Source organism: Aethalodelphis obliquidens, unplaced genomic scaffold, assembly GCF_003676395.1.
Source record: "Aethalodelphis obliquidens isolate GAN/ISIS:26980383/991018 unplaced genomic scaffold, ASM367639v1 scaffold11, whole genome shotgun sequence".
Classification (NCBI taxonomy): domain Eukaryota; kingdom Metazoa; phylum Chordata; class Mammalia; order Artiodactyla; family Delphinidae; genus Aethalodelphis; species Aethalodelphis obliquidens.
In genome coordinates, this window is record NW_020837955.1 from 42,590,156 (window position 1) to 42,613,980 (window position 23,825).

Here is a 23,825-nt window from a genome sequence, read left to right on the forward strand (position 1 = left end):
TCGGCCAATCCAGGCTGTGCTCAGAGCCCGGCTCCTGGGACGGCTTGGTGGCGTGCAAGGCCCTTCTCCTGGAGAAGCGAGGGGCCTGAGCTCTCTGGAGACCTCGTCCTCCCATGTGGCAGAAATCCTCGTGCCCCTGCGCTGCCGGTCACCTTCATTGCCCTACCCCTGACCTGCCCTGCGCACCCGGATGTGTTTCCCCAGCCTTTCCTCAGAGTAAGGGTGAGAGCTGGGTGTGTGCTGAGTAGGACAGAGGTCCTTTCGAAGCTGCAGGAGCGCCCAGCCGCCCCGTTCACCGTTTTTCCTGTCTTCTCCAGCTGGGCCCCTCAGAACAGCCCAGGGAGACTGGTAGACTCAGGTTACTATTAGTTTATTGATGAGAAAATTGAGGCCTGGGAAGAGGAGTGGACATCTAACATTCACCCTTCTCCTGGTCGGCTGTGTGCCGGTCTCATTTCTGCAGCGATGCCGGGCTGTGTGCTTCAGCGGGGCTGGCATGGACACAGCCCTCCTGGAGGCTGTCCCTTTTCCCGGCCACTCGGCACAGGTACACCCTGGCCTGGCGCCCACGCGAGCTCTAGGAACCTGCTCGGGCCTGAGTCCAAGGACAAGTGACAGGGAGCCCGGGCGGCAGGGAATTGACGGTGGCTGCAACATCCTGTTTCCCGGGGCGCCGGTGGCCCCGGCGCCTGCTGCGTGCCTGCAGTCCCTCGTTGTTCCCACAGGTGTATCCTGAGGCTTGGTGTTGGCTGTGGTTGGACTGTGGCCAGTCTTGGTTCCTACCGTTTTCTGAGCCTGCTTCTCCAGCCTTCCCAGAAGTTCTGTGAGTTATGGAACGTCTTTCGGTAAATTGCTTTTGTGCTTAAATTAGCATCAGTCTCGGAGGCTCGCCAGCACGAGTCCTGCCTGCCATGGGCTCGTGACTTGTCAGGCTCCGGATCTGAGGCCTGAGCCAGGGCCCTGAGCCTGGATCTGCTGAGAAACAGCCTTCCTCTTGACGGAGGCCTGCTCGTTCAGCTTCTGAACAGGGACTCAGGTAGGAGGCACGGGTCGGTGAACATGTTTGCTAGTGCTCGGTAAAGAAACGAAGCTGACTTCTATTGCAAGACTGCTCGGAGCTCTTAACCCGCTAAGGTGCAGGGTGTCACCCAGAAGGGGAGAGCGCGTCCAGGCTTCTCATCGTGCCAGCAGAACCCTTTCTCCGAACACACTTTGTGCTCAGAGAAATGCTCTGCTGGCGCCTTGACCCGGATGGTGGACACGCTGATGATCTGGCTCAACACACGTATGATAAACCCCTTACATGTATAATGCATCTGCCATCCGTGGGGCCCTGACTCGTGGTAGCATGATCACCTGCCAGCAGCTCAGGGTGATGGAAAATGTCCACAGATGTGAGCGGGTGCGGGTCAGGAGTTGATTCTGGCTTCAGGAGACAGGGGGACGCACCCAGGGGGTTGGGAGAAGGGGTGGCAGTTGGCTTTTGAAGAATGTTTAGGATTTTGAAGTTGTTGGATAAGAATTTAGGGAGGAGAGCAGTGCACTCTGGGTGACAAGGTCAAAGGCCAAGGATATTGGGTTAGAATGTCAGTTGCGGCAGGGATAATGGTAATCCTAAATCCTTCGGGGATGTCAGGTCTTTACACACATTCCCGCTAACCCTTGTGCCAGCCCTATGATTTAGGTATCGTTTGTCCTACAGATAAAAGCACTTGTGTCTCAGAGAGTTTAGGTGACTTTCTCAAGGTGATGGGTCGTGGGTAGGAGGCCATGATCTCCCTCTGCCTGGTCTGATCCCTGTTTCCGCATGACAGAGTGGAGGGGGTGGGAAGACTCTTTTGGTTTTTATCCCTCAGGCAGTGGGGAGCCATGGTAGGAATATGAGGTGTCAGAGAGCATCTCCGATGCCGGGCAAACATCTGAGAAGGTTTCCCAGCAAAATCCTGTGTCCACTCACTGGGAACTGGAGAGCTATTCGATTCAGACCCCTGTCACTGTGCACAGGAAGGGGGATGTTGAACAGGGCAGCTCTGGAGCCCAGGGGTTAGGATGGAATCTTGGGAGTGATGCTTGCACGCCATGGGGTTTGGGGAATGGTGCTTGACCTCTTCAAGGCATAGACCTGTGTGTGCCTCTGTCCTGGGGCTGTTGGGAGGTAGAGCAGGGAGTCAGCGTGTGCTGTTAGGAGCAGGTGGAAGGCACGCAGAAGGGAGGAGAACCTGCGGGGTCAGGGCGATGGGGGCGTGTTGAGGTTTCACTGTAAAGCAGTCACCAGGCCAAGTGGGGCAGACGGGACAGTCAGGGAGAGGCCAGTCCCCGGCGTCCAGGCCTGGATACTGGAACCCTCGCTGCACGTGAGGGGCGCCCACGGACTTAGGGCCGCTGGCGCGTGAAGGCAGCCGCCAGCCTGCAAACAATGAGCACGGCTGCATCCCAGGAATACTTCCCTTGCAAAAGCAGGCGCTGGGCCAGGTTTGGCGGCGGGCTGCGGTTCGCTGAGCTGCTGTAGCGCCGTCGTGTCGTCAGTAGTGATGTGGTGTTCTAGGTGAGGGTGGCTGGAGCGGGAAGACCCCGGGTGTAAAAAGGGGGCCCGAGGGCGCCCTTCCTCGGGGAGGTGGGGGTTGGTGAGCGAGTCCGGGAGGACGGGCGCAAATGAATGAGAAGAGCTGAAAATGGTAGAGCCGGCGTGTAGTGCGGTGCGGGGGTGTGCGGGGTCCCAGGAGCAACGTCCAGTGGGGCTCGGGGCGGGGCTGGGTGGTAGCCCGCTCACCGACGCGCTGCACAGGGGCAGAGACCACGCGCGGTTACGGTTTTGGACAAGTTCAAGTGAAGCGTTTCCAGGACGCAGAGGTCAGGAGAGCCAGGCGGCAGCCCGACTTCCAGTCCGGAGCTCGCAGGGAGGCCTTGCGGGGCTCCGGTTCCGGGGCGGCGGTGGCTGAGCGCGGAACCCTGGGAAGCGCTGGCCCGTGAGGTGGGCCGAGGGAGGTGTGCGGGAAGCAGGGCAGGCAGGAGTCGCCGGGGAGACGAGGCGGCCCGGGTGGGCTTCCCCACGGCCCTCTCTTCCGGCCTCCCGTCGAGGCCGAGGGATTTTTATAAGATGCCAGCCTGCCTAAACCTTGGTACAGGCTTTTCGCTGCTCTTAGTACATCTGTTCTTTCTTTTAAACTTCCACTGGGTTGACCAAAATTAGCATCTCTCAGAATTGTTCGCGTGGAGGGTACCTGGTAGGATAGCTTTTGTACGCTGGCTTGAACGCAAGCAAAGTCCGTGCGCTTCTGTAAGGGCGGGATTCCGACGCGCGGGCCCACCGCGGCCGATGCCGGGTCGGATCTCGCTCCGTTTCTGTAATTCATTTAATAATGCTTTAGTTTTAAACGTACTTTATTCAAAATATCTCATGCTTTGTCTTCAGTTTTTACTGAAAGTGTTGTTGGTAATTGTTTTATTTTAAATAGCTTTAGGTACTTTTTAAAAGGCACTCTTATTTCATCTTTGACTCTGCGTTGGTTAAAGATAAATGAGAAGAATAGGGAGATGGTAATTAAAAAAATTTTTTTTTTTAAATTATCTTTGACTGCATTGGGCCTTCGTTGCTGCGTGCGGACTTTCTCTAGTTGCGGCGAGTGGGGGCTACTCTTTGTTGCGGTGCACGGGCTTCTCATTGCGGTGGCTTCTCTTGTTGCAGAGCACGGGCTCTAGGCGCACGGGCTTCAGTAGTTGCAGCACGCGGGCTCAGTAGTTGTGGCCCCCGGGCTCTAGAGTGCAGGCTCAGTAGTTGTGGCGCACGGGCTTAGTTGCTCCACGGGCATGTGGGATCTTCCTGGATCAGGGCTTGAACCTGTGTCCCCTGAAGTGGCAGGCAGATTCTCAACCACTGAGCCACCAGGAGATCGTAATTTAAGGAGATGAGAGGAGAGTGAATTGTTGGTTGGCTGCTCTGGGTAATTATGGTAATCTTCTGTCTTCAAAGTGACTATGTTATAAAAATGACACATTATATGGTTAAATTCCAAAAATGGGGAAAAAACTTTGGAAGATGTTTTATGTCTTAAATAACTGGGGCTTCTGTTGTGCTTTAGAAGTGACCAAACTCTTTCACGTATGTGTAACTTTAAAAATTGTTTCTCTTTAGGTACTTGCGAGAATGAACAAGACCTGTGAAATGAAATACAGAATGATGGACAGCCCTCTGGGGAAGATCGAGATCTCCGGCTGCGAGCAGGGTCTGCACGGGATAAAGCTGCACGGCCGGAAGATCCCAGACACTGAGTGAGTGAGAGTCCTGTGTGACACCCACTGCTTGCTTTGTTCAAAGCAACAGGGAGAACACGATCATTGCTTGTTCTCCATTGATCACAGGGTAACACGGAGCCACACGCTACCAATCACAAAAGTTAGCATCTCTCTAAAGATGGTAGGGCCATGATCGTTCGTTTTCAGCATCTGTGCTTACTGCCCAGGAACCCTCCACCTCCGATGAACCACAGGGACATAAGCTGTAATTAGGAGCCCCAAGACGTATTAATGTATACGTTTATAGAGGTGTTGGTGGACTGTATTGAGTGAGCGCTTTGATTCTTAAGCAAGTGGGATGTGGGAATCTCTTTGGGCGTTTGGTGACAGGGAGCTGCTGCTTCCTTAATCCAGATTTTTAAATCCAGGACCAACATTCACTGTTCATCAGTCTGCCAGGTGATGAACTTTTATGGGACTTTTGTTAATGGAATTTTTTATTAATGGACTTTTATTCCAAAGTCCTGGAATTGCTTCATCAGTAGCTCCACTGGGCCTCTTGGAGATGGTGTCCGGCTGTTGGTGTGTGTGCGCAGCGGAGGAGAAAGGGTGTGAAATCCCCTTGTTAGCATGAAGTTAGGGTATTGCCATTTCTCACTGAACACGTTTCTCTGAACGATCTCCACTATTTATTTTCTCTAATTATAAAACCATTAAAAATTCAAAGCACTCCTTAATGTTTTGTTCTGAAACGTAACATTCAGTTTCCTCCATTCATTGATTGTGAGTAGCAGTTGTATTTTAAAATTGCAGTTCTTGTTATTTCTGACAGAAGAGGGGAAAAACCACCCACTCCTTTGCTCAGCGTTTGTCTTAACGGGCTAATAAACACAGAGCCAAGGATGTTAGAAAAAGAAAATACGTAAGAAACATAAAAATTGATTTTAATGGACCGCTGTCAGAGATGGCTATAATGAGCACAAGGGCGGTAATAAATACCAGTTTTCGCCTCCTCGGTCGAGATTTTTCCTGTAGAGCTGCACGTTACAATCAATAGTCTTTTTTAAGACCAAAAAATAAGCAAACCTTTGAATTATATGAATATAGTCTTCTTGATTTCTATGAGAACCATCTGGCTGTAGTGTTCAGAAAATCACAGGCACCAAATAATTTGTAGGGAAAATGTCATTTTGTCTTTTAGCATGTTCAGTTGCTCAGTAAATCACAGAAATTATGTGTTGAATTCTTTTTTTTTTGTTTTTTTTTGTTTTTTTAAAAAAAGAGCAAGTGAATTTGGAGAAAAGTAGGAGGAAAAACCCCTCTTGAAGTGCTTTAAATGTCCATTAGGAATTGTGAGAACAGAGTGAAGATGAGGCTTAGCTTTGCTTCTACTCTCTGTACTTTCTGAATCAAGTTAGGATTAGGTTCATCTGTGGAGAACAAGCTCCTCCAAGTAACAGCTTAATCAGATGCAGCCGGTTTCTCTGGAGGAGAAGCCCTGGTGGAGGAGCAGTGACGCTGGGTCTGCTGGCGGGATGGTCACTGGAGTCTGGCACCCTCAGCTTTCCTCTCGGCATCTGCAGGCCAGACTCTGGGGTGCGAGCTGCCACACCCCTTCACGAGCAGCAGAGAGAGGAGAGAGAAAGGAGGGGATGCCCTCTGTTTCCAGAAGCAGCATCCATGTCTTCTCTCACCTTGCTGGGCACGCCGCGCGGGAAGCGCGGAGCTTGGCGTGTGCGAGCTGAAGTCGGCAGTTCTGTGCGGAGCGGATTTGGCGGGGGGCGGGGGGCAACCAGCAGTCTGTTGTATATGGTTAATTTGGGGAGGGATATTTCAGAAGTAGAGAACGGCATAAAAATTATGTGTGAATACTCAAGAGTTAACAGTTTCTTTCATTTAAAAAAACCGAGGTGAAAATCGCATAATAAAATTCGTAGATTTTAACTGTAAAGTTCAGTGAGTTTTCACAGATGTGTACGACCACCCGACCACCAGCCCAAACCAAGATATAAAGCACTCTAGAAAGTTCCCTCGTGCTCCCTTTCAGTGACCCCCTCCCCGTTGGCATCCACTGTTCTGATCTCTGTCATGTTGGGTTAGTTTTGCTTGTTCTTGAGCTTGTTCTAGGTGGAGCTGTACAACACGTACTTCTTTTCGTATTCAGTTCAGCGGTGTTTTCAAGGCTCACCCGTGTTGCTCTGTGTGTCAGTAAGTAGTTCATTCTTTTTTATCGAGTAGTAGTTTGTTTTAGGAATATACCACAGTTTATTCATTCTCCTGTTGATGGACATTTGAGTTGTCCAGGTTTGCGGTACTATGAACAAAACTGCTGTGAATATTCTTGTTCAGGTCCCTTTATGGACGTACGTTTTCTTTTCTCTTGAGTGAATTCCTAGGTGTGGAATTGCATGGCTGGATTGCATGTCAAATGGATGTTTAACCTCGTAAGAAATTGCCAACACGTTCCCCAAAGTTTACCATTTTACATTTCCACCAGGAATGTATGGGAGTTTCTGTTGTTCTGCCTTCTCACCGCACTTGGTGGTGGTAGTTTTTAAAGTGACAGCCGCTCTGGTGGGTGTGAGGTATTGTCTCTCATTGTGGTGGTGACCTGCCCTTTCCTGATGACTTACTTTGAACACCGTTTACAGTAAGCTTTCATTGTGAGGCAAGTCTCTTGCCCATTTTTAGTTGGTGTTTTCTTGGTTTTTGTTGTCAGTTGGTAGTTCTGGTTATAATTTGGTGATCAGATATATGTGTTGATCATTTTCTCACAGTTGGGGACTTGTGTTTTTATTTTTCTAATAATGTCTTTTAATGAATAGAAGTTTTTAATTTTGAGGAAGACCAACTTTTTTTTTCCTTTCTGTTCGGCCTATTTTGTGTGCTCTTAAGAAATATTTGCCTACTCTAATTTCACAAATAGATTCTCTTATAAATCCTTTGAAAAACATTATAATTTTAGCTTTTTATGTTTAGATCTGTGTTCCATCACCTTGAATTACCTTGTTGTGAGGTACTCAGTTTTCTCCGCAGATATTTAGTTGTTTCAGTATCATTTGTTGGGGGGGGGGGGGAACAATTCCTTTCTCCATGGCATCGCCTCAGTGTTCTTGTCAAAAAATCAGTCACGTGGCCATACGTGTGTGGGTTATGTATGTCTGGACACTGTTGTGTTCAGCTGATCTTTTCATCTGTTCTGTGCCAGTGCTACACTGACTTGATGATGTAGCTTGGTGATAAGTCTTGAATTAATGTGAGTCTTCCAGCTCTCCACCCCCCACCACCCGTTTTTTTTTTGTTGTTGTTTTGGAAGATCGTTTTGGTTTCTAGGTCTCAATTTTCCATATTACTTTTAGAATCAAGGTGTCAGTTTCTCCGAAAATGCCTGTGGGGATTTTGATTGGAGTTCCTTGAATCTGTGTGTCAATTTTGGGAGGGTTGACATCTTAAATTGAATTTTCCAGTTCATGACTGTGGTTTAGCTCAGCATTTGTTTAGTTTCTATTTAATTTTTCTCAGTAGTGTTTTGTAGTTTCCACTTTAAAGATCTTGGTGTGTCTTTTGTAAAGTTGATTTCTAAATACTTTGTTTTTGATGGTATTGTGAATCAGCTTCATTTTTTTTTTCTTTTTAACTTATAAACTGCTGCTGCTGGTACGTAACACTTGATTTTTGTATGTTGATTTTATTCTGCCATCTTACTAAATTCACTTCTTAGTTCCAGGAATTCTTTTGCAGTTTCCTTAGGATTTTTTCTGTAGAAAATCATGATGTCTGTGAGTAAACACACTTTGCTTCTTTGTTTATGATCTTTTTGCCTTTTATTTTTTTTCTTCTGTTGCACTGGCTAGAACCTCCAATATGACGTTGAATAAAAGTCATGACAGTGGACCTCCTTCCCGTGTTCCAGTCGTAGGGGGAAGCTTCAAGTGTATCAGGGTGACTGCTGGCCTTGTTGGCTTTAATAGGCGTCCTTTCTCACACTGACAATGCTTCCTCAATCTGTTGAATTTTGTTAAATGGTTTTTCTGCATGTATCAACATGATCCTGCTTTTCTCTTTTATTCTTTAAATGTGAAGTAAGCTAATTTTTGGATTTTAAACCAATCTTGAAATGCTGCTATACTACATCATTTAATTCATGGTATAGCCTTTTTTTTCCCTTACATATCACGGGTTGAAATTTGCTATTTCATTGAGCGTTTATGTGTTTAAGTTCATGAAGGGTGTTCGTCTATAATTCTTTCTTTGGTGATGTCTTTGTGAGGTTTGGGCATTTGGGTTTTTCTGATTACATGAAGTGAGTTTGGAAGCGTTTCCTCCTACTTTCTGAAAGAGTCACGTGGGGGAATTTTTTTCTTCCAGTTTGACGCCACCCGGATCTGGTAGGAAGGCTTCTGATTAGAACTCCCTTGTCTGATAGAAGTAGGCGCTGCCCTCACCCACCTGGAGGGGGCCCTCCCTTGCTTTGGCTTTTTGCAGGTGGAGCCATTTGCGCCCTCCAGGGCTGTCCCCTCTAGCTCTGCTGCTGTGGTGGACGGTAGCCGCGAGGGGGTTTTGAGCAGAGCATCCTAAAGACTCTGGGCCCCTGTTCTCACCCTCCTTCTTGTGAGTCCTGGCACCTTCGTTTCCTCTGAAGCCGTGCTGGTTTCTTCAGTAGATAAATTAGAAGATGACCACTGATGTCTGTCTGTAGTGAAATTCCTTTCACGCTTCTATACGAAGTAGGATTCCTGTGCGTATGGCTTCGTACAGTGATCCTTGATTTCTTTTTTGTGTAAGTTACATTACTCAGCTTTCCTAAAAATAAGAGTGGAGAACATCAGTTTGGAAAGTGGTTATAATAGTCTCAGTTTTATAACTTCCTGCCGATTATCAAGCTTCCCTTCACGACTGTCTTTTGCAAGAGCTTGACTGACCTCTCCCCACTCCATCTTCATGTGGCCGTGAAGCTTTGACCTCATCATCATGCCCCACAGAGTCTAAAATCTAAGGAGAAGGGCAGGAGAATATATTGGTTTTCCTAATGTTATTTTCGGGCTTGTTTAGCTTTCCATAAAGTTGATTGTAGTATTTGATTACTTGAAAATGGACTGTACATCCCTGGGTTATACTTACTTACTATTACGAAAAACAGCAGTAGGACGTTCGGATCTGGGAAGCTAGAGAGGATTAGTTGCATGTGCTTCACGTCTGTCAAAGATTTACCTTTGTTTTTCATTTTAAAATTTTTTCCATATAAAACTTTTTAGAAGAATGCGGAATGCAACTGAAAACGTTGTAGTCCAGCCAAAGTAAGCCATTGTAAAACTTGCTGTATCTTGAAAGACTTAAAAACGACGCAGGCTGTGCTGTACTTGACAGGAGTGTATGGTGTCGTGGGGGTTCGGGCAGAGTGTCGTCATTTCTGTCTCCTGGCATCTTTCGCCTGCCAGCTCTGGTGTTGAGGGCTGGGAGAAGCACGCGGCTTAGGCCTCACCCTCCTCTGCCAGGGGGGATGGGTGTGGGCCAGGACCCTCGGGGACCTTGGGGGAGAGTGTCACGGCAGGGCCTCTGCGCTCTACCTGGGAGGGGGTCGCCTGCCTCGTCAGGTGCACTGCCGATTTTCGCCCCCGGAATGTGCCAAAGTCGTCACTCCACTGAAGGAAGGAAGGTGCCTTTGAGGCCTTCCTGAAGGAAAGTTGGACTCTTGATGTCCAGTCGGGTCTGTCGGTTTGAACGGATAGTGACTGATGGTTTCCGCATGCATTTGCTGCTTTCCTGTTCATCTTTAGATATTTAAAGGAAGTAAGTGGACCACCAGGAGAACGTGAGGCTGTCAGGGGCCTGTCTGGGGCCACTGACCCTGCACGGCCTGGGCCTGCCGCCTGCTGGCCCCTCGGGGACCTCGGTGCCCGTCGGTCTGCCCCTTCCCAGCTCAAGATAGTTCCTGAGATCCGCAGGTCATGAAAGCCTTCCTGGGAAACTCGTAATTTCATTCTTCCCGACAGATTGGGAAATTTGAACATAGACACAGCACTTGCTTTATTATAATTGGTCTTTCAAGGAAGAGAAGAAAGTGTTCTTACGGATAAACACCTGCAGAGGCGCTCCCAGGAAAGGGACGCCCAGAACTGCGCCGCAGGAATTTTACCTGCAGCTAGTTTAGTTGTCTCATTGCTTTTATTCGGTGGCTCGAAATAATGATTTGTGTTGTGTGTGCTTAAAAATGTAATTGTTTTATTTTACAGAATGTTCCTTAAGGAGGTCTCGAGTCAAATAAGCATGTTTCTGTGAGGAAAACTTGCCAAGCTCTGTGGCTTCATAGAAGTCGTCTGTGTTTTAGAGCAAGTGCTTGGGTGCCCTGGTGAGCCCGAGGCCTGGGGGTGTTGAGGGGCCTCCCTCCCTCCCGGTTTCTGGCTCAGGCGGTGCGATATCAGTAGCTTGTGGCGAGTTCCTCTCCTGACTTATGTGGTCAGTAACACAGACCGTGCGCGTACTTCGCTTTCAGTGTCTGTGACGAGAGAGGCAGTGGTGTCGTCGTTCAGGCTGATGGCTGGAGAGATGAGGGGGAAGCCAGGATGCTGCTCTCCAGTTGGGGCGTCTCGGGGGGAGTTCCCCTGTTCCCAGGATGGGGCGGGCCCCGGTTGCAAGTCCTCCAGCCTCTGGAGTGTAAGAGCACTTTGAGAGTGAAGGAGGTAAATTGGCCAATCCCAAGCGGAGGAAGGTGGGTGTTTTCCTCCAAGGCACGTGAAGTATCCTGAAACCCTCTGCTCAGAGCGGTCACCTTCCTTTCGGAGGTGTTGGGCTCTTCCCCTCTGTTCACGCCTGCTCTTGAAAGGATGGCACTGCATCTTTCCCGGAGAAAGGGCTCTCCTGTCACCTTGGCACTGCCACAGAAAGCCTTTCCCTTTTCCCACGAGAAGGAGACGTGGGCCGTATGCTGTGTGGCCCCTGGAGGACGGGTCCCCGCAGCGCCCTCACTGGGTGCAGGGCTCCCCCAGTTACTGGGATGTAACCAGCATCCGAGTTTACCCTCGCCTTGGGAAATGGTGTGCTGATGACAAGCTCTGGGCTCTATCCAGACCTTCTCCAAGGGAAGGGCCCAGCACGTGTCAGCTTCACCCTGAGGCCCGCAGGGCCTGCCCGGACCGTGTGCTCTCGGGTGGAGGCCCGCCCAGGACCTGTGGTCTCGCAGGGGCCATTTCTGGTGGAATTGGCCAAGTCAGTGTCCCCCCTCCACGGCCCTTTGGAGGTGCCACTGTCGTGTGACAGCCGGGCCTAGACGTGGGCAGGGCCCTCCCTGCCGCCCACCTGCTCGTCCAGCTCTGTGGTCTTGTACCTCCCGTGGTGTCACCCATCCACTTGCTGGCCTCCTGTTGCCAGCCTCTTGCGGTCCTCGCCCTGGTCCCCATTCATCTAAATAACGCGGTCGGGAAAGTTAGCTAAAGGCTCGTTCAGCTTGTGAGAGGAATGAAGTTAAATCAGCTCCGAGAGAAACAGAGTGGAACTTAACGACAGTGTTGCAACATCTTGGAGGTCATTTCCATTTTCTCTAGGAGTCTTTTTCCAGAAGAGGCTGGGTTGCCAGGAATCAGACAGATACCGGGTAAGTGGGGCTCCCCTTGGAAGGGCCGGGCCTTGTGTGAGGAGCTGAGTGCCGGCCGCGGCGTGCGGCCCTGGGGCAGCTCCCCAGCCCTGCGCTGACGCCGCTTGGTCAGCAGAGGACTTGGGGTTGGGCGGAGGAGGCTGGTACCAGGGTCTCTAGAGAAAGACTCGAGGGGAGAGGGGGCTGCCGCCTCTCCTTCCTTTGGTTTTCACCGCTGATGGCCCCTACCGGAGCTGACCTTCCCTTCCCTGGTCCCTTCCTCTCGGCCTTCTGAGCAGTTGCGGAGAGCCCTTGGACGGTTCCTGGTTGGGTTTAGTAACGAGAGCTGGGGTGACTTTGGCGCTGGATGCCTGGATGAGGGTGTCTGTAAAGTAGGATGTTCACCGCTTCACGTCTAACGTGAAAATTCCGGCTCGACACCTACTGTTGTAGGAGCGGAAGGGACACCGTGACGTGTCCTCGTGTGTGTTTGCCTGCCTCACGCAGACGTACAGGGTGCTCACGCGTACGCGCTGGTGTTTAAAGCTAGGCGGGTGATGCCGTGCCCCTTTCCCAGGGGACAGAGCTGATGCCGCACGAGGAGGAGCGTGGTGGCTGGGACTCAGAGCCACTTCCTCGACTCCTTCCTCTGAGCCGGGGTGCACCTCACGGCCGTCCACCTCTCCTTTTGTGGAAACGAAGCTGTGGTACCTGAGACCATTGACAGACGTTTCTCACATTTTGCCCCTGGATTTTGATTTCCAGAGTTTTTATTGTTCGTGTATCTCTAATATTTTCTGGTATTTAAACCATCTGTGACTGGTGAATACTTTTCAACTTTTGTTTTTAAAATGTTAATGTCATTTAAGCTGTCAACTCTCCAAATGTATTTGGTTTGTTGAATTTATTTTCTTTAAATTGTATCAGTAATTAGATCAGCTCCTTGGTATTAATGTACAGGATAGTTCTTGAATGCTGATCAGTTTAGAAGTTAAATTGAGTTAAAGGTTAAATGAGTTTAATTTTTGAATTGAACTGAACCATTGTCTTGTGTCAGATTCATCCAGAATTTTTATTTCCAGTTGCTGTATCAAGTGACAGAAGTGGGTCTTTTTGTGATAAAAACATTGAATAAATTTAGGATTAAGCTAGAGTCACTTGTTTGTTCACTCAGAACACGTGAGTGCCTGCCGTGTGACGGGCCCTGTGCCTGGGGGACGTGCATTGGGGACGGTACAGTAATGCATGTGACAGCTCCACCCCCACGGAGCTCCCGCCCAGCACAGGACGGGCCTGGGGGTGGGCAGTCAAGTGTGGCGTCACGGCCCTCCACGGGGGGGCGTGTGTGAGCAGGCGTGGGGTTAAAAGGGTCGGGGGAGGAGGGGCTCAGGCCTGAGAACCGGCGGGACGTGGTCTGGCCGCAGAACCGGTGGAGCCTGTATCGGAAGGGGACGTGGGCACCCACGGCAGGAGGAGGCGTGCCGGGAGGCCGCGGGCCCTGGCTCGGGCGACTAGCTGTCAGGGCGTAGGGTGCAGGCACGCCACGAGGAGAAGAGTATCTGGAGGAACAGTTGCACGAGGGAGCTGGTCACGAAGCAGTACCAGAGAAAACTGAAGATGGGCCAGGACACGGAAGAGAGCAGGGGGAGGGTTGAGTCGGGGAGGCCGAGGACAGGGCCAGCCGGGTGTCGTGCTGCAATTGCTGTGCGCGTCTGCTCCCTCTGGGGTCCCATACTGACTTCAGGTTTCCTTCGGGCTCTGAGGTGGGCGTTCCTGGGTACCCTGGCCTTCGTTGAACCGACAGTTCCCACCCAGTTAATTTCAGCGTTGCCTCTGGAGTCCCGGGCGGCGGTGGTGGTTCCACATACGTCTGCAGTGGAGATGGCGCCATCCACAGTCGAGACGGGTCGTGCGTAGCGTGGATGTGCCGTGCAGGGCGGCCCAGCAGGGACCCAGACCCAAAAGGAGGTCGAGTTCACACCCAGGGTCTCTCGTCCCCTGTGAGCCCGTGGAGCTTTTCGCGGGGGCTGCGGGGGGACAGGAGCCAGAGAATGACGCGCGGTTCATCTCGTTTGTGAGTTCTGCAGTTTTCTTCGGTGCCCCCTGGATTGAGCCGGACTCGCAGCTACAACTCCAGGGAGTTCAGAGAAGTGCTCGGCTTTCTCTCGGCCCAGTTTCTGTGTCTTGGTTTTACCTCGTCCGTGTGGGTTGCTTTCAGGCTTTTACCCACTTCTGTTACCAGGTCTCCTCTGGTCTCGTTTAGTGTTTCCGTAAGAGCCCCAGTGTATTTATAAGCATTTCTGTGACACCCTCCCCATCTGATCTACACACACCGCGTATGTGCACGAATCTTTTTTAAACAAGAGGGCTTACACACTCAATATGTTAAGTATTGATACACCTGCAGATTCCGAGTGGTTCTGTGGAAGAACTCGGGTCCTCCTGGACCAGCATTTACTTTGATTTTTGGCGTCTACCAGCAGAATTGCCTATTGCCGTATACGCTCACGTGTATTGTACGTTGGGGGGATTATAGTTTTCTTGCTGTGACTGTCTCTGATGGAATCACGTTAGGACTCTTAAAGCTGCTTCTCACATGCCTTCTTCCGGAGGTCGCCCCCCCCCCCCGTGCTCACTGACCGGCACAGGTGAAGCATGTAGAGAACGCTCTTATGCTTCACTTCCCCACGTGACAGTGCGGGGCGTCCATCGCTTCTGAACGAGCAGCCGTGGAAACCTTCAGCTGGTGAAGCAGACATTCTGCTCCTTCTGTAGATGACCTCACACAGAGTCCGTGCTGGGCAGGTGGGGCTGGAGGATTCCTGGGCTGAGCACCCAGCTCGGGAGGGTGACATTTCTTCTTGTTCTGAAGAAGCTGTGTTGCTGGGAGCCATCCCTCTGCAGCTCACGTGGGGGCGGGGTACTAGGCGAGGAATGGCCACGTGCAGATTCTGCACATTCCAACCACAGTTTTCTGCCAGGGTATTTAGGCAAGCTAAAAATGGAATATAAACAGAATCTACTGCGTACTAGAAGGATGCAGTTATAAGGAGAAACATTTTTAAGACTTAACCCATTGCAGTAGGAAAATGTAAGCCTTGGGGTGTGACGATTCTTTTTTCGGTTCCTTTCTCAAATAGATGTCCTTGTGTATAGTGTTTATATGTGAGTGTTACGCATGTGTGCACACACGCTTGTATAAATATATACATTCTAGGCATTTCTGTCCTGCCTCTCTAACGTTGCTTCTGCTAAAAATACATGCTTCTAAACCTAGGGGAAATGAAATTGTCGTTCTCGGTTATTAAAGATACCCCAGAAGTAGCCTCCCCAAAAGAGTGGGTTTTCCTTCCTAAAATTCATCCGGAAAAATACTTAGCTTTCTGATCTTTATTTTATCCCGTTTAAGGCTGTTTGTTAGGAAGAGTTATTGTATAACTGAGCACTGCTTTCATTAAAAAGAGCTGGGCCACTTATTTCCTCCAAAGTTTCTGACCTTTTCTAGGTAAACAAAACTTCTATTGAAAATAATATTTTGAGACTAACACCTTTGTCTCCGCGAGTGATGCCGAAAGCCCCCTGCTTTCTGCTGGTCCTGTGCGCAGTCTCGCCTCGCAGGCAGCTCCTGGGCGTCTGTGGGGTCGAATGGAGGGCCAGGGGCTGGCCGGGGGGCTGGGCAGAGGAGGGAGGCGTCAGCCCCCCCTTGGTTCTCAGCAAGTGGCTGGGGGTGGAGATGGGACCCGGCCAACATGTCAGACACAAGTGCAGTGGCTGTCAGGAGCCCACGTCTGTTTTTTAACTGGCTTGTTTGTTGTTTTTTGATGTTGAGTCGTATGAGCTGTTTATGTATGTTGGATATTAATCTCTGATCACTCATATCATTTGCAAATATTTTCTCCCATTCAGTAGATTGTCTCTTTGTCTTGTCGATGGTTTCCTTAAAAAAAAGGACAGAAGAACTGAGTAGACATTTTTCCAAAGAGGACATGCAGATGGCCAACAGGCACATGAAAAGATGCTGGACATCGCTAATCACCAGGGAAATGCAAATCAAAACCACAGTGAGATAGCACCTCACGCCAGTTAGAATGGCCGTCCTCAAAAAGAACACAGACAACAAATGTTGGCGAGGGTGCAGAGCAGGGGGGACCCTCCTCCACTGTCGGGGGGAACGCAAACTGGCGGAGCCACTGTGGAAGACAGTGTGGAGGTTTCTCAGAAAACTAAAACTAGAGCTGCCATATGACCCAGCACTTCCACTCCTGGGTGTACACCTGAGAAAAACAGAAACACTAATTTGAAAAGATACACGCACCCCAGTGTTCATAGCAGCATTATTTACAGTTACCGAAATATGGAAGCAACCTAGGTTTCCAGCAACAGATGAATGAATAAAGAAGATGTGTGTGTGTGTGTGTGTGTGCGCACACACACACACACACATACACACACACATACACAACGCAATACTACTCAGCCATGAAAAAGAATGAAATTTTGCCATTTGTAGCACCGTGGGTGGACTTGGTGGGCGTTATACTCAGTGAAATACGTCTGACAGAGAAAGATAAATACTGTATGATACCACTTATATGTGGAGTCTAAAAAAGACAACAAACTACTGACTATAACAGAGAAGAAGCAGAGGCACAGATGTAGAGAACAAACTAGTGGTTACCAGCGGGGAGAGGGAGGGGGAAGGGTGCTGTAAGGCTAGGAGATGAAGAGGTACAAACTATTATGTATAAAGTAACCTACAAGGTTGTGTTGTACAACGTGAGGAGTAAAGCCAATACTTTATAATAACTATAAATGGAGTGTATAACCTTTAAAAATTGCGAATCGCTATACTGTACACTTGTACATAATACTGTACATCAGCTGTGCTTCAGTTAAGAAAAGGTGGAGGCGGAGTTTGGACCGCATGGTGCTGTGTGTGGCATTGCTGGGCGGTAGGCCTGAGGCCTGCAGACCGCCCGTGGCAGTGTTCTCCAGGACCTCCTGCTGTGCCTGTCCGGGGGAAAGCTGGAGCTGGGCTGGGCACATCTGCTTCTCTGTCCCAGCCTGCGCTCAGACCCCATCCTTCTCCACCAGGCTCTGCGGCTCTTTCTGTCTGGACGTTGGCTTCCATCAGTTTGCAGACACGCATGAACTTCTTCTCAAGGACTTGAAGAAATGCTGGTGTTTACTTCAAATAGTAACCAAGAATCGTTCAGGCAGATGTCAGGGATTCTGGTTAACAGTTGTTAACGCGTTCTGAATGCTTCTCGGCACATTACTCTTGGGATTGACTGGGTCCCTGGGCCGTCAGAACTGTAAGGGACCTCGGGCAGCATCCAGGCCAGCCCTGTCACTTTCCAGATGGAGGAACCAGAGTCCAGGGACTGAGTGTGCTGCCGGGGCCACCGCGGCCGAGGCTCCCTCTGCTCTCCTAGCGGGCCTCGTGGGGCAGGCTCTCCCCCGGCCACGGGCCATCTCTTGTTCCCCACGTGCTTGCTGGCTGGGTGGCCGCACTTGCTTGGCTCAGTTGGTTAGCGTCTGAGAGTCAGCCTGCCCGCGGGTGCTGGTGGGGTTTGGAGGGTTGTCCCAGAGTAGGAAGCACACCCGGTGGGGAAGGACGAGGGTCGTGCTGGGGCCCTTGTTGCTGGAGCCGTGAGTCCTCTGGGAGGGGGAGATGGGGCACGGGGGAGACTCGGGCAGGGGAGGAGGTGCGGAGCTGTCTGTGGCGGACGTGGCCCCTTCTTCCCTGCCGAGCAGAGGGGCAGACGCGGGAGCACAGGTGGCCCAAGGGCACGGCCTGCTCGCCAGTACCCACCTCATCGCGCCCTTCCTGTAATGTTTCATTTCGAAAAGTAGGAGACCGCCGCTAGTCGATTCCTTTGTTAGAATTCATTTATTAACTTGACAAGCGCGTTGAAGGAAAGAAGGGGAGGGTTCTTTCTGATTTCCGCGCGTCCTGCCTGTGCCACCTCCTCCTGTCCCGTAGATGCGCTGTTAGTGCGAGGACAGGGCTTCTGCCCATGGCTTGTTTACCCATTTCGTTAACTTCTTCACTTCTACAGCCCTTCTTCCCTTCCCTTCATCATGCCAGCTCCGGGGATCCCTTACTAAAGGGATGACTAATCATGTGATAGCTTGGTTTTTGCATCTGAGTTTTCGAGAGCTCTCCAGATTCTTATTGCCTAAAGTTCCATATGCCATAGACATAATCGCGTCAGCTGTAAATTGTCTTCTGCAGAAGAAACTGACAAACAGCTTTATAATTGCGTTTTTAGCGTTAGTATCCGAGAGCCAAAAGCATGTTCAAGATGTACGGAGTTCCTGAATTTAAACTGTAAGCCGTAAAATTTTCTAAAGGTCGGTCCCCGTCTGCATCTGTTATTACAGAACCCTTAAAGTTACTTTAGCATATGACGTTAGTTTGCTTGCATGGAGAGTTATCTGTGTTTGCAGACTTGAACAGTCTTGCTGGTTAAGCGGTCTAGAGATGATACACTCTTTTGTCCAAGTATGGTCTGGGTGCTGCCTCAGGAAGAATCGCAGCCCACAGGAGAGGCCTGTTTTAAAGGGCGCCTGCTGTTATTTCTGCCCAGGGTGTGATGGGGATCATTGGAATTGACAGAACTAAAAGAGGTACAATTTTTAAAAAATCTACTCTTCAGTTTATTTACCTGATACGGAGGAGCAGAGGTATAAATTGGAGATTGTCATCATTTTGTCCCGATTTTAAGCAGGGCTGGGCCCACTGATCGTTCCAGTGGATGGTTACCCGCTCAGGGCAGTGGAGTCACAAGGTTGTAGGTAGGGAAGGGGCGGAAATTCCCCTTTGTGCCTACATAATCAGTACTGTTTTGACCCAAGTACGTCCTTCTTCTGTAGTACAACATACACAAGATAAAATGGATCACTTTGACCGTCTTAGGTGTACGGCTCCATGGCATTCAGCACATGTACGTTGCTGTACGGCCATCACCGCATCCAGCTCCAGAACTGCGTTCTTGCCAGACGGCGGCTCCGTACTCGTGAAACACCAACACCTCAGCCGGCTCTGAGCCCAGCTCTGGTCCCCACCATTCTGCCTCTGTCTCTCTGCCGACACACCTTTGATACCCAGAGTTGCCGGGTTCCCCCAAGCTGAGAGAAGCCTGTCTGGAGATCCAGTCCCCTGCCGACGCAGTAAAGCTGCCTTGCCTTGGATGGCAGGTGGGCCTCCAGGCACCTTCTTCTTCCGGGCTGTGGGGCAGGTGGTGCAGTCGGCGCCCCATTGGGAGCACGGGTGCTGCAGAGCCGGTGTGGCCAGATTTTGCTGATAGGTGGGGAAGAACTTTGAAGAAATGCAAAGTTGTATATTTAATTCTGGGGAGGTATTGCTAATGAAAAACAGGACCCCAGGGCACAGAGATTGTAAGGCAGAGAGAGGCTGAAGAAGGGCGCCATCGTGAGACTGAAAGGATGCTGGGTTAATCCCAGAGCTTTCTGCACCTGGTCAACTTGTCTTTGATGCCGTCGGACTTTTCCACAGAGGAAGTGGGGGAAGGTTAGCAGGGAAGGTGGGGAAGAAGACCGCAGGCAGGGCCTGGGGCGGTGGGCTGAGGAGGGCCGGGCAGCGGCCTGCAGGGGGCGCCGCGGCCGGTGGGGCAGGAGGCCCGTGTGCTGCCGCCGCTCCCGCTGGGAGCCCCCGGCCTGGCCGTTCGAGGCGGATACGGCTGCTCTTGAATTTGTGATTTTCGCGTCGTTTCAAGGGCCTTTGTTGCACACGGAGGTGCTTTCACCTGGAGCACTTAACTTTCCCCTCTCTCTGTCTTTAGTGGATGGACTGCTATTGGGTGTGCAGTGATCAAAACCAGAACATCCGACAAGCACCAGAAGGTCCTCAGCGGGTACATTTAACACGCTTTAGAGACAGCTCTGAGCATTAGAATGTGGCCTGATCTTTTGCTGCCTGCCTGGAAGCCTGGCCCATGCTTCTCCCAGGAGAGCTTGCCCCTGGCCTTCTGAAAGTGACTTGCAGTCAGTCCAAGGAGGGACTGTGGTCTGAATCACAGAGGCCCGGGTGGCTGCACGTGCCTCCCACCGGGCTTGTGCTGCCCATGGGAACGATTATTAGTTTTATGTCATGAAGCCGGGATGAGGAGAACCAAAGAACAACTTCTATCCCGTTGTTAGGTCAAAAAAGAGCCGATTTAACGACCCTCGTAATGGTTCCGTTTATTTAGTTACAAGAGCAGTGGCAACAGCAGGTCAGCTTGGCGAGTGTCCTGGCGGGGGCTCCGCGCTCCCCAGATTTCCTGGGAGGACTGGACTCCCCGCTGCGGGAGACGCCCTTGGCTGTGTGACTTCTGCGGCCCGAGTGAGCTTCTGCCGTCGCCATGAGGAGAGCATGCCCCGGGCAGCCCTCTGCTCCAGGGAGGGCGAGGTGCGACGTGCCACACAGGCCCGCACCCCCAGGAGCCTGGACCAGGCCCAGCCGTCTGCCTGCATCACTGGTGGCACCGCATGGTCCCCTAGGAGTTGCCCCGGGCTGGACCCGTGCACACCTAGTGCCTTGCGCTCCGTGGTGCCTCGTTGGCCCGGGGAGCTTGCTCATCCTGTTACTGCATGGGAAGCTCCGACAGGAGGGCCGAGGGGAGGTAGAGCACCGTTATTTCTGTGAGGGAAGGGGGCAGGGGCGTCCCTACCCAAGAGAGGGTGAGGTGTGTGAGGAGAAGGGAGAGTGGGGGCTCGTCCTCACTGAAGCCTGCTGACACCTACGTGTAGATTCCAAGGAAGTGTTTGGTGCGCCTTGAGCCAAGTTACGCGCTCACTCAGGTGAGCGTGTGAGGACTCACCTGTGCAGAGCGTGCCAGGGAGTGTCTCTCTACCTGCACCAGGTAACTGGCTTCATTTTCATGGAGAATTCTGTGTTGGGAGTGTGTCTCCTGCTCGCTCTGGGGAAGCCTTGTACCCACCGTGTAAAGGCTGCCTCAGGCTGGTCCTGGCGCGGTGGGGCTGCCGGCTGAAGGAGGGAGGCTTTCTGTTGGCGTCCCCTGAGGGACTGCAGTGCAGATGCCACAGTCAAAAGGCGTGGAAGCAACGTACACCCAGAAGTCCTTCCCAGAAGGTTATTCTTCATTTCTCCCCTCATATATAACCTTTTAGTATTTTCTCGTAGCTTTTTCATTAATATATGGAAAAATATTAAAAGCCCTTGTATGTTACATCAAAAACTGTGTCAGCTGCTCTGCTTTTTTCTATTTATTAAAACTTTTCAAGCAGTAAAAACATTTTACTTGTTAATGAGGGAAAGTGGGAAAATTAATGACATAGAGCTTGGATCCACCAAGATGTCTCCTCTTAACCACGCACAGCCAGCTCTCTCCTCGCTGCGCGTACTTTAATTTCCGCGATAGGGTTCAGTAAGCAAATGCAAATAGATTTAATGATTTGCATCAGTAGATCATTTCTCTGTTTACTATCCTCTGATATTTTGGGTCAAGGACTCTTTCTTTGGAAGGCTGGTACAATGTCTAGAGCTAAGATTACTAATATTAGTAATAATACATTATGTTCAAGTGAATTGAGATAAATTAATCCTTCTCACAAAGTCAGATTTACACAGTATTTCTGTTTGCTGTGGAGGGAGGAAACGCTGCCTAATGAAGTAGATGAAAGGAACAGGCCGTCTTCCTGGTTGCCCGGTGTGTTGGAGCTGGGTGACACTCGTGAAGCGCCGGGTGTTCCAGTGCCTAGCACTTGAGAGCAGTGGTTGTCTTGTCTTACATCCACACACTGGGTGAACCTGTGGGCCCACAGGGCACACGGTACATTTTTGTCAAGTCAGTTCAACAAAGGAGTGAAATTAGAACTCTGTTCACCAAGCACTCATTGAGCTTTTCTGCGTCAAGCTGGTAGTAGCCTGTAGCCTGGTGCGAGATGGATGCAAAGACATGAGCCTGTCCTCAAGGAACTCTGTCCATTAGGGGAGCCAGAAGTGTCAGCGAGTAGGCAAAGAGAACACTATGCAGAAGGCACGAAAGACTGATTGAGAAGCTCTGGAATCAGGGCAGGAGGGAAGCTTTCATGGGGAGAAGGCAGAGGATCTCACTGGTGGCCTGTCCCAAAGGCCGCCTCCATTCCTGCCTCCCCTTAGAAAGACTGAGTGCCAGGTGCTGGCTCACCTGACCTTGCTGCTGAGGGCCGTGGGGAATGACTGCTGCCCTCTGGCTCGCTCCAGTGGAAAAAGACCTTTCCTCCCTCATAACAGAAGTATGACTGCTCCTCAGTCTTTGGACATGATTGTATGAAGATGTGTGATTCTGGGAGCTGGGGCAGCTGTTTTGTAACCATGAGGGGGTGAAGCTGGAGCCAAAAGGCAGTTTGCTACAAGGAAGGATGATGGGAAGAGCTGGGTCCTTGATGGGCCCGCCGGTGGCCGACTTCCCTCAGAACACCTGTGACCTGATGCATGTCCACACCACATGTGGCACGTCCACACCACATGTGGCACAGCCACCAGCAACCTGCAGATGGTGCGCTTGTAACGTTTTCATCTGTGAAACTTAGGCTCCTTTTAGCAAATAAAGAAAAATGCAAAGGAGGTAGGAGTCACTCATAGTTCTGATACCCAGAAGTACGTTATTCACATTTTGGTATAAGTCCTTCTAGCTTTCTCATCGCTGTGTGTTTAAAATCAGTTCTGTAATCTACATTCTAAATTAAACCTTACATCATAAGCATTTTTATTATGTTATTAAAAACTTCTTTAAAGTATGATTTTTTTTTAAAGGTCTGTCTTAGAACCTTTTTAAAGGCCTGTGTTGAATGGTTGTGCCAGGATTACAAATCTTCCTGTCCTGGTGAACACCCAGGGTGTTCGTCTGCTGTCACTGGCTTGCTGTACACATCCTTGATGAGCACCTTTGTGAACCTGGGGGAACGTTTCCTTAAGTTTTCTGATTTCTTTCCCTGTAGCTTATGCCCCTGTAACACCCTTTCTTTTCCGCACAGTCATTTCTGAAATTAAATGTGTTCACGTGACCCCCCCCCGCCCACCGCCTTAAAGAATGTGGTTTAGTACTTCAGGGTGAGAAAACACTAGCTCTGACTCCTCAGTCCTTGCTCTTTGACCCCTGAACTCTAGACTCGGGTGTGCTGACCTGCACTTCCTGGTGTATGGCTGCACAGCCCAGGTGTCAGATGGTGCCAAGTGGTGGGTGAGACCCACAGCCTCTGGAGCTGGACTCCTGTGTTTTGAGGCCCAGCTCCACCTCTTTATAGATGCCGTGGGACAAATCACTTCACCGCTCTGTGCCTCATTTGCCCACATGTCAAGTGGGGTCACGGTAGTATCTGTTACATAGGATGTTTGGAGGATTAAATCCGCTAATCTCTAGAAAGTTCTTGGAATGGTGCACACCCCAGAGTAGGCTCCGGAATGTTAGCTGCTGTTATTGGTGGTGATGATGGCAGCCGTCCTACTACCACTGTTACTGTCACCTGAAGTAGCCCTGGGGTACTCGCACCGCGGCCTCCTTCACCTGGAAGCTTCTTCCTGCCCCTCCTCTCTCCCAGCTCTGACACATTTCCCAGCCCTCTCTGTGCTCCAGGCTTGGTTCTGGAACCCTCCTCCAGGCTCTTCCAGCACTTTGAATTTACCCCGTGCTGGCCCCGGTCCCACTTTGTTATAATTATCTCCTTCAGCGGCTGTGTCTTCTAGCCTCTGAGGTCCTGGAGGGCAGGACCACGTCTGTCTTGCTTCCTGACTCTGCGACCCTTAGTACCTGGTACAGGAGGCACTGCAAGCATCTTTGTTAAAGATGGAGCAGAGGAAGGGCTGGGGACTGGAATGTCAGCACTCTTCATAAAGAACGATGTGCTTATAGAGGTCGGAGGTGAAAAGGGCATCGTGTTCAGGGCTTTGTCTCAGCCGGTTGCCAGGATCTGGCATGCTGTTTACTCGGGGTTGTCCCCCTCTGAGATCCTCTAGAGCAGGTGGAGACCGTGCCTGGGGTCAGGGAAGCCCACGCGGTTAGCTGGACCTCCT

At 50.7% G+C, this 23,825-nt stretch overlaps 1 protein-coding gene across 2 annotated transcripts in view; it reads left to right on the forward strand.

Annotated features, from left to right (window-relative positions):
* The window catches only part of MGMT (O-6-methylguanine-DNA methyltransferase), a 283,077-nt gene that overhangs the window by 55,615 nt on the left and 203,637 nt on the right, over positions 1 to 23,825 (forward strand). For both annotated transcript variants that reach the window (XM_027112962.1, XM_027112961.1), the window contains exon 2: positions 4,133 to 4,269. In XM_027112962.1, coding sequence (XP_026968763.1) covers positions 4,145 to 4,269 — 125 coding nt within the window. In that variant the 5' untranslated portion in view covers positions 4,133 to 4,144. The remainder of the gene's footprint in view (positions 1 to 4,132; positions 4,270 to 23,825) is intronic.